At 40.7% G+C, this 10,859-nt stretch overlaps 1 protein-coding gene across 1 annotated transcript in view; it reads right to left on the reverse strand.

The window, feature by feature from the left end:
• Positions 1–8,583, reverse strand: part of LOC103771145 (cytosolic phospholipase A2 epsilon-like) — a gene marked incomplete at both ends in the record, with an annotated part of 10,463 nt that extends 1,880 nt beyond the window's left edge. The window contains 12 exon segments of the mRNA XM_008938433.1: positions 95–320; positions 627–763; positions 2,014–2,149; positions 3,330–3,367; positions 4,441–4,533; positions 4,657–4,826; positions 5,756–5,819; positions 6,240–6,282; positions 6,857–6,897; positions 7,511–7,541; positions 7,543–7,631; positions 8,422–8,583. Coding sequence (XP_008936681.1) covers positions 95–320; positions 627–763; positions 2,014–2,149; positions 3,330–3,367; positions 4,441–4,533; positions 4,657–4,826; positions 5,756–5,819; positions 6,240–6,282; positions 6,857–6,897; positions 7,511–7,541; positions 7,543–7,631; positions 8,422–8,583 — 1,230 coding nt within the window.
• Between the last annotated feature and the right edge of the window lie 2,276 nt (positions 8,584–10,859).

A 10,859-nucleotide genomic window follows, 5' to 3' on the forward strand; every position in this document is an offset into this window, starting at 1 on the left:
CTTCCAACCCAACTATTTTTTGATTTACTGTCTGCTCTCACTGCTATATTCACTAAATACTCAAAAATGAAAAAAAAAGGTTCTGCCGTTGTACCTTTTCGTGTAACATGGTTTCAATGATGAGTCCCCACAGGTCTGTGAAACATATCTGATGTCCTTCCTTTTCCCTCTGGCACAACTCTTTCAAATAATATTTCAGACGATCGGGTGCAAAGCAAGTAAGGAACTTATTTTTGAGCACGTGTTTTCGGGCATCATTGAGTGTTTCCTTAAGATCCTTTTGGGACCAGTCAGGATCTTCATACAAGTTTGACATGGTCCTAGAAAACAAAACCAAAACCACACAGGGAATAGTGTGAGTTCTGAAGCAGAGCTTTGGGAAGTTATGAAGGTTCATGTGTGATGCCTTGATTTACATGAAAATGCATGTGTGTGTGATATACCATCCACATATTTAATCAAGACTGAATTAATTCCAAATGTAGGCAGATACCCAATGAAGGAAAAAAAGACATAGCAGAGAAAGAAAGCCCTTTCTTAAGAGTAGAGGTGATACAACTCTTAGATCATGTCTTGACATCACATACAGAAAATTCCTGTGAAGACTTTGCTTATCTTGGCCTTACCATGTTGTGCCAGATAAACCAGTGATGTATGAGACACAGTCCAAGACGTTCAGTTCCTGCACACTGAGAAGGTGAGCATACATGGCTGTCAGAGCTCTTGTTCCACCACCCGTTGTCATGATTGCCACCACAGGTACCTGTTCAAAACCATATGCATTTAGTGACATGATCTGAGAAGGGAGAGAGACATCTTTGATTAGAAAAGAGTTACAGTACTGATAAAGTAATGAAGATGTTGTGTTCCACCAGTCTGCAAGAAGAACAACCTCAATCAATAACAGGGCATAGAAGGAGTAAGAAATACTTCAAGCTTCCTCTGCCAAGCAGCTGTGTGTTAGGATGTGAAATCCATCGTCTCAAACACCACATTTTTAGTGTTCTATTGCAAAACAAATAACACAGACAGCAAAACACTAGAGGGAATTGTACCTGCTGCCATCTGAACCAGAATTTATCAGATGCAATAGACCAGAAGAGATAGGTGATGCCTCACAGTTTCCACATGAGAAGTAATAACCTTTCTGTTACTGAAGTTCTGTGATGATACAGAAATCCAGAGTCTGGTAGTTGTAGAACAATTTATCCATAAATATAAATTGGTGGAATTAACACTAAAGATAGCTGCCATGCATTGGAGTGAATTGTTCTCTTGTGCAAGACATCAGGAGATTTTAGGGAGATTGTTCTGAAGGAAAGAATGGGAGCCTTTACATCTAAGGGGAAGAAAATGGACCATGGCTTAGTCCTGGCAATGTAAAGGCAAGGTCTTGTGTGTGAAAGGTCCAGCTGTGCAAAAAAAACCCTGCTGAGCACAGTTTAAAGCAAAACAAGGAAAACTTGTCATCTCTGCATTTTTTTTTTTAGTAATTTAAAAAAGACAATCATGATTTTTCCTTGCCTTGGACCCTCTGCCATTGTCCCCATTTGCCAAACACGTGCATGCTCTAGCTGCAGCAGATGATGAAGTCAGAGTGGCAGCATGCTATGCTGACACAATGGGAGCCTAAATGCTGACAGAAAAGGCACAATAAGGTAAAGTCCAGTTTGAACCGTGAGGGAAAGAAGCACTGATTCAATGGTCTAGATCTAGCCAAGATGACTGTGAGGCCTGAAAGAAGCTTTGGCTTTGGTCCCGAGAGCACCTAACCCTTCTCTGCATTGTTGTGCAGACTGCTACTCAACACAAAGCTAGAAACTGTAGCAACAGAGCTACTGGTTTTTATTGATGTCCCCTCTGAGTACTCATTTCTTCCCTAGACTAGAGGAGCCAGCCATAGCTCGCACATGAAACTTCACACTATTTCCAGGAAAATGGGAGTTGAACACAGATGCTACATTTTAATACTCAGCTGTGGAGAAAGGAGAGAATATCAGAGGTGTCAGATACCTCATCATCCTGCAAGTCCTCCTCCAGCTGGAGGACATCCTTCAGAGCAGCTGCAACCACCTTCTTCCTCTTGCGAATGAAATCCTTCTCCTGGGCACACAGGTCAAACCCCAGCCGTACGTCTAGGTCTTCCTGGCTGGAACAGAGGATCAGGTGTCTCATTTATAGTCTAATTCAGCATTTTAATGACTTCTACTTCTTAAATAGACATGCCTTCACCATCAGGTATATATAAAGCAAAGCAGGAAGAGGTGAAATGTTTTCCTTTGCTCCTGGAGAATAACAGTGTGTCTTCCTATGGACTGAGAGAGTCTCTTTAATTTTTTATTCCTTGCTGAAGAGGCCTGAAATTAAATATAGCTGCAAGCTGGAGCCTTGTTCCCTTTCAGAGATGAAGCCAAAAGCCTGCAGAGGGCAGTGTATTAAAGGTGGCTTTTGGAAGCTGCCTAAATTTCCACTGATATTTGTGGACTGAAGTTGTGGACTTGTGTGTTCAGACTATTTTTTGCATGTAGTCATTTACGGGTATTTATAAGCACTACAGTTGCAGTTTGGAAGTTGTTATGAAAATCTCTCTTACCTGTGGTAAGGAAGAAGTTTTTAAATGACAGCTGTAAATTGTATGTATATCTCATGGCATATTTACTGAAAATAGACAAAATGATGAAAGATGCACGTGCTTTTTTAAGGGAAGGGAACTTCCTTTACAGTGTTACACAATATAACATATTCATCCTAGAAATTTTAATAAGGCTTTAACCATATCTCAAAATACACAATGTATTCCGTTGATTTAGAAATAACCAATCACTTGATTGAGTTAATTTGCATTTACCTCTTTGAGTAGATATTAAAAAAGAAATGCAGGTACATTTATTATTATTATTATTATTATTATTTTTAATCTGATAGAGTGGCCAGGCACTCTGACTTTACTCCTTTAGACTTTTTCTCTGACCTCAGGAAACAAAAAGGTTTCTTTCAATTAGTTTTGAAATGCTGCTTTTATTGAAAATCTGCATTTGGCACTAGTTTGTAGAGGTATCAAAGAGTGTCTCCACTCTTTTTGCAGCAAAATCTCAGTAGAGAATTTGTATGTTCTTCATAAAGTGTTTTCTTAGCTCACTATATAGCCTCACTACACAACTCACAGCCACTGAAAATCTCTGTACTGTGTACTGATTCCATTTCATTTTGTAGTCTGAAATGAGGATGTGCCAGCAATCAGGGCACAGGTAGCAACAAAGGGATTGGAACCTGACTGACAGCTATCCAAATTTAAAAAACTGAGAAAGAAGATAAATAAGATAACGTACCATTTTTTCAACTTGAAGTGTAGATCAAATTTTCTGTGCTGAAAATTAAAAAGGTAAAGTTACAAATATTTATATTTTGTTTAAAACAGTTCCTTTCCCCCAGCCAGAACGAGGCATAGCTTTTTTGGGTCATCATTACATCACAAAGCTCTGAACCTCAGTAAATGGAGATTGGAAGATAGACTCTCCTCTCCGTGTTTCATTAATATCCAGAGACATGCACAGATTTAATTAATTAAGACTTTGGTGTTATCATCTCCAGGGAGACCTTATCTACAACTACCTGAAAGGAGGTCTCTTCTCCCAAGTAACAATGGATAGGACAAGAGGAAATGGCCTCAGGATGTGCCAGGAGAGGTTGAGGTTGGATATTAGGAAAAAATTCTTCACTCGAAGGGTTGTCAAGCCCTGGAACAGGCTGCCCAGAAAAGTGGTTGAATCACTATCCCTGGACATTATTAAAAGTCATGTAGATGTGGTGTTTAGGGACATGGGTTTGCAGTGGACTTGGTAGAGGTAGGTTAATGGTTAGATTTGATGATCTTAAAGGTCTTTTCCCGTGTAAACAATTCTATGATTCTATCATCTGTAGTCAGCATCTTCTCTGAGGTGTAGCTTGTGCTGGTACTTCTTTGCTACAAAAATAAATAGCAGAAGAGCTGCAGTGCTACACCTCACCTCTCTGGAAGAGTCCACCATTAAACATGGGTCTTGAAACTAAAATCTCTCAGCAGCAATGTGAGATACAAGGGGAAGCTAAAGAGGCTGAGCACCCCGTAAGTGTGGCACGGGCTTGTCTCCTGTCGTAGTGTGCCAAGCTGCAGCCTCACCTCCTTGTCCAAGTGGCACTCAGTGACCTCCAGCCTAGCTAAGGACACAGAAAGTAGAAGAAGAATGAGCAATAGCTTAGACATTTTTCTTCTTTCTCCTTCTCCTCTGGATTTCCCATTTTATTTTGCCCCAGATAACTTACTTCATTAGGTACTGCCCTAGATTCAAAGGTTAGGATACACCTGGCTCGGGTAGAAAGGGAAGTGTCTTTTGGTTTCTGCTTTTTGGCAATAATTTTTAAAAGCATGCAGAGGATTCTCCATGGCCAGTGGACACTTACCTCACCAACTACTTCCTGCTCAGAGGGGAGCGACTTCAAAGGGAGAGTCAGGGGGATGCTTCTCCTTCGTGCTCCACAGGACATGCAGGCACACTGAAAAGGAGCATCGAGTGCTTTTGGTTAAGACAGAAATGTTCTCCTCTTGCTGCCTACTCACATGTAAAGATCAAATCATAGGACTGTCTGTGTTGTCTACCATGTTCTGAGGTAACGTACAAAGGTGGGAAGCCTCCTCTTCTTTGTGAGTGCAACATCCAGGGAGGGTTGCTTGTATTTGGCATAGTGGAAGAAGGTGGGATCTGGGAGAGGAGAGCAGGAGTCACAGCCCAGTGAAACTCTCTGCGTTTCTTCAAAGGATCCTTTCACTGTAAATGTCAGCTCATTCTCTAAAACAATGAGATAAAATGCAAACAAGAAGTTACTTTTATTTGAAAAAAAAAGCAAGAGAAGGAAAAAAGCAGCAAAACAGCCTTGAACAAATCCCTTCTCCTCTTCCTTTACATTTGGAAAGCTGACTTCTGAAAGTGATCCAAGACACAAACACTACAGGTAGTTGTGTCTTTATAATGGGCTGAGCAAGAAGCTGGATGGGAGTGCAGTGTGAACTGCACTGAATTTTAGACTGCTGCATTTCTATTGCAGTTGCATCAAGGCACAATGAATGCAACCAGGTACTTAGCTCTGTAAATCATCCCTCATCCCAGGCCAAATAATGAGAAAGAGAAGTCCTCAGTCCCCTAAACTAAGATCTGACTCTGCAGCAGATGACCCTATTTATATGAAGAGATCAGCTAATCCTGCCAATGTGCGTTATGCATGCTCTGAGATTGCCTACCAGATCCAGCCCCTCAGGGGATGTGGACAGAGGAACTTCTAGATTCTGGATCTTGATCAGGGTCAGGCAGGAGCCAGCTGCTGAGTGGCTAAACCCTGCAAAAAATGAGGTGTTTCTGTGCATATGCAGAAGTCAAACTGTGAGAGATCCTGAGGAAAATTAAGGCCATGAACTATCATGCTAAGAATATGAACTTCTTCAGGGTTTCACAATACTACAGCAGAGATTTGCAGGATCTCAGCTGGGATTTAGAAACCTTCTGTACAAGTATCTGATGTGGTTTCTAGTTTGGCACAAGGCTCCCCATGAAGTCAGAACCCTGAACCTACATCTGCTTCAGAACTGCTGGTGTTCCCTGCTGCAAAGTTTTTAGAAATCATCTTAGATTTGGCCAATTAGAGAAGTAGTATTTAGGCAATGAAATTTTTGGGCATTGTTAGAGAGGGTAAAATCATTCAGTTATAAAATTAATAAGCTTACCTGAAAAATGCTTCTTTTTCATCCTGCTGTCCAAGTGAACTTCCAAGCAGGCTACTTCACGAGACTAGAGTAGATGTGATGGGGACAGATAATTAGATTATTCATCCAGTGATCTCCCCACCACAGCTGGCAAATGGTGGAAGGGTCATTGTTGAAAGGGTCATTGCCTGAATGCAGTGGCAAACTGTGTTGGAGCCAAACTCAGTGAATGTGAGAATTAATTTCATTGTCACATGGGAAGACTGAGCTATGCTAAATTCACTGTAATTTTCAGTGGATGCAGGTAAAACCAAGGGAAATGTTAGCAGTCTGAAGGCTCCTCTAAGGTCATGCTGGCCCCTCCTCAGAGATAAAGTTTCTAAGAGAAAAAGTTCTTTACTAAAGAATGAGGACTTGCAATGTTTCCCTCTACTGTCATCATAGTCAACTATGGTAAGGAATGATGTGGAAAGAGCATAAGACAACAAAGCAAATAATATTTTACCACTATTGCCCCATTTGTGATGATGGCTTCAGGAGGACCCGGGCTAGAAAACAAGAATAAATAATACATTTATTTTATAAACAATATAATCTAGATGCTGTCATGAACAGGACACTTCATTTAATTTTTTTTTTTTCTTTTTTTTTTAATTTGCTCCTTCTTGTTTTTTGTAGAAGTAGAAATCCTTTTCATTAGATGCCACATAACTACCTGGCAGAAGTTATTCAGCTGCAATAAGGCACCTGGAAAGTCCTTGTAACAGCCTTAGTAGCACAGGTATGTCACAGATTGGGTAACAACATTCTCCTCAGTCATGAGCTGCCCAGAGAACGCTCTCCAGAAAATCTATAGACTTGCAGTAGTGGGTTTTGTGAGCCCCAGAAAACCAACTCTGAACTATGGAAGTAATACATACATTTTAAGAGAAAGTCACAGAATTATAAACTCTGAACTTGTTCTCCACATCGTGGCATTTTCCTTTCTTAAAGGGATTTGCTAATGCACACATTAAGTTTGAAAAATCTGGCTGTTAAGATGATACTGGGCATACAAAAGGTTCCCCTGCACTGATCCACCACCTCAAGCTGCTGCTCCCATAATAATGGGGTATTACTCACATGCTTTCCAATACAAACTCAACTTCCAGCTCTTCCTTCCTCTGAAAATGAAAGGAAAAAAGAAGCAGCCACAGTTATCATGTCCAGAAGTTTGCAAAGTGACCTTCATTTTTTCAGGCATAGCTTCCTCTCTGCTTTAATAAGTAACAATATTCCATTTTGTGCTTGCTCTTGTCAGTGTTAGAGGACAGGGGCAGCTTTTTCTTCCCAAAGGGAAAGAAGATATCAGATGTGCTAGCTGAACAATGCGTGTTTGGTGCTTTCAGATCTCCCTAGTAAACCTTTATTTTTCACACTTTCTTCCCTGCCAGCTTCTGTGGGCTGAACATGATATGCTAAGACATAGGGTTTAGTAAAGATTGTAGAAACAGGCCATTTTTCTGACCTTGTGCTGTTCTTCTTTTTATAGTCTTTGTGAGGATTCCCTGTCACTTTCTGCCAGATTATTAAAAGTGCAAAGCTTCCCTAAAATTGCCTCTCTTCAGGGGCTTGAGAAGGTTGTTTGTCACTGGTGTGCAATTTCCAAAATGTTAATAAATCTTAATACATTTCTACCCCAAGCTGGTGGTGAAAGACAGAAGAGACAGCACGCTTCTTTAATTAGAGGGAGAGAATGGATGCCAAGATGTACTAAATGTCTGATCGAGCTCTTACCTCTGGATTTAGTGGGAATGCCATAAACACTCAGGGGGATTTTAGCTACATCAAAAAGCACAATAGCATGGTCATCATCACGAATGATGTCATCATCAGAAACAGTGATTTCCAAAATATTCTGGAAAAAGAAATGAAAAATGTCCAATTTGTTAGCATGTATCCAAGAAGTATGACATATGACAGAGTATTTCTTCTCTTCTAGGTACCTGCTTTACAGAGGGGAAATAGAAAAGTACTGATGACAAAGTGTCACAAGGAAGTGTAAGAAAATTAGTGTAATCTTCTTTGTAAGAAACAGCTTCTGGTCTCTTCAGTTAAGGCCCAGCTGAGATTTCTCTTGGGTCACCTTTTAAGTGGCTGTCGTAAAGAATGAAATCTTTCAGAAAGGAATATAAATAGTCAGAATTCTTACTTTGCCCCTTATCAACAGGGGCAATAGAGGTCACTTCACATCAATAACCACCTTTATGGGTCTTCAGGCTTCCCACTTTCAGCCACCTGTTCACAGGTATTTGAGTGTAATTATCAGCAGCAAATTGAGTGAAGAGCTTAATCATATTAGAATTTAGAAATTTCCTGGCATTGATATACCCTTACTTCATGCCCTTTCAGGGGAAAAAAAGTAGTTTTCTGGTTTAGTATTGCTTGGTTTCTCTATGTTGTCTATCAGTAATCGGTCCCATCAGACTTCTCCAAAGAGGTCAGATTCACATTACTGATGTATAAATAACTACCTCTTAGGAGAGAAATAGACTCCAGCAAAAGCAAAAACCTGTTTTGCTTCAGCTTCCTAGAGGTATTTTAAGTAAACTCAGAAAGGTATTAGAAGACAGGACATCCTGTTTGGGGTTAAACTGAAAAAGGCTGCGTAGATGTGAGATGAGGAAGAGAGGTTTTTGTTTGTGTACCTTGACTTGTCTCTGTATCCGGAAGTAGAAAGTTTCATTCCATACAGGATTTCTGCAGTTTTTGATGGTTTGGGTGTGGAATTTTTCATCTGAAGCAGTTGGCAACCAGAGGCTGACGTAGCAGTCAGATTGGCTCACTGCAGAAACATAGGCACAAAATATCTGGCAGTGGAAGAACAACACCAGAAGCAGGGGCACTGAAATGCTCTGTAGCTTGAACATGCATGAGAGATGACCAGTTCTTTGTGATATACATTGGCCCAACCAGAAAGATAAATATCACACAGCTAGATAGAATTATTTTCTTACTCATAACACTATTTTTAATAGTGTATTCATGTAACTACACATAATCCCACATATTTTTTAAAAATACAGTCCTAGCCAACAGATAGTACGATGTATACTGTCAGAAGTCTTACATTGCTCCTTATCAACATAGTTTTATCTCTCTATAAATTGGGCAAGAGGAGAAACTGCAACTGATGCAGCAGAGAATGAGCCTCAGACCCTGAGGGGGATTGAGCATAAATTGCCTCTGCGACAGCTTAGCTATGTGAGAAATCTTAAAAAAATCAAGCTTGAGTCTCATTCAGATAATAAATATCTGAAATACCTGGTAATTAACCCTTCACATTGGAAAATTAATTGTTCCAGCTATCTAGATCATTGTCTTCATAGGTGGGCTGGGAAGGGAGAGGAGTACCAGCAGTACAATGGCTTCTTCAGGAAGTCAGTAGGTAGCTGGAACCTTTTCCTGGTGTTTGCTGATGTCTAAAAGACCTGGAAGCCAATTTCCTATTCCACATTTCCTACTCTCAGGAAAAATGAAGTGGCAGAAAGGGTTTGGATCTTAGAGATGAAGGGAGGTGAGCCTGCACTCTGTGATTCATGAACCAGGCAAACACCAAAGAGATTCTCAGACCCTGGACAGGAACTTTTTCAGAGGCAACTGGAAAGGCTGATCCGTCCTATTGTGTAAACACAGGCTTTGAAGATGACCTTGAAGATGAGGTGAAGAACCAGTAGGACAAAGCACATCCTCTTGCTGTGGAGAAAGGGGACTGTGCCATACCTGGGTTTGCCACCATTCACCTACGGTCCCTACTAACTGGGGAGAGGTTATTGTTCCCTTTAAAATTCCTCTGATTTTCTGTATTTTCCTTGAATTGTACAGGCAGTATCAGCTATGACAGTATCATGCTGTGACTCTAACAGAGCTTATGGATTTCTGTAGAAGTGGCAGTCCACTTGTAGCCAGGTTAAGCTGTGAGGCACACAGTGGGACAAATAAAAAAAAAATCACAGGATAGCTGGGAGATTGTTGAAGATTGTGATACCCTCATTACGTGGGAGCACTTGAAATTATTAACCAGGTTTTTTTTTTGCTCCCTCTTGTCACCGAAAAAAGTATACAAAAGAGACACTGAAAACCTTCCAGTTTATTTACTGCTGGGAGGTAATAAAAAAAAAAATAAAATTACATTGTCTTCATGCTCTAATTTTAATGCAATTGCTGGGCATCATTAACAATTTCATGCTATGCCAGGCCCTCACTTCAGTGCATGTGTTGCAACTTCATTCCCTGATGGCATAGTGTCAGCCCACGTGGATGCTGAGACATAGGAACTCACAGTCTCTTTGGAAGTCAGCACTAAGTGACACTGATATCCTTCCCCATTTTTTAACAACTCCTGGTTCAATTGCATTTGTGTGTTGGTGGACCTTTGTCTTTTAGCTAAAGATGGGCTAAAAAATCAGGACTGAACCAAGAAGTTCAGAACTGCAGCCAGCTGTTTGCTGCTGTGTGAGAGAACAGTCCTGTGACATTTTCCTGAAATGAGCCATTGCATGCTAAAAATCATTCATCACCATCACAAGTAAGAAGAAAACTACAGAAAACCAAAGCATGTAAAGAAAAACGAATCTCTTAAGAACAATAAATGTCAGCTATGAAATCCTGTCCACCCTCACGCTGCATTTCGTAACACTAAAAAGAAGAAATCATTTTCTCCTGGTGAGTTCCTCTCCACCTGCACAGACAGGTTCCCCTTGAATCCTAGTTTGCTACTGAAAGGAGGAGGACAGCCACTCCCATTTCTCAACCACCAGACAGGGACTCCAGGGACTTTTCCCCTTACCTACGCACTGTGATGCAAACAGTACAAAGAAATTATCTGCAGCTGCTGTCTGAGAGCTGATTCCAACTGAACTCTGTCCTCTAAAGAACCAGATGCTACACTCATCAATAAGCTTAATATTACTCTCTGTAGCTTGCTTGTAGAAATAACAAGTGCTCACAGATCTACCGTGCTTAATCAGTGATATCTTTTACCAGGAGAGCACAGAGCCCCTGTGTGAATGAGCCCTCTGCCCTGTCCAGCCATTTAAGGTGAGTGGCAAAGTAGGATTTGGTCCCTGGAGCACAGATTCAGTGG

Source organism: Merops nubicus, unplaced genomic scaffold, assembly GCF_000691845.1.
Source record: "Merops nubicus isolate BGI_N331 unplaced genomic scaffold, ASM69184v1 scaffold26354, whole genome shotgun sequence".
NCBI classification, from domain to species: domain Eukaryota; kingdom Metazoa; phylum Chordata; class Aves; order Coraciiformes; family Meropidae; genus Merops; species Merops nubicus.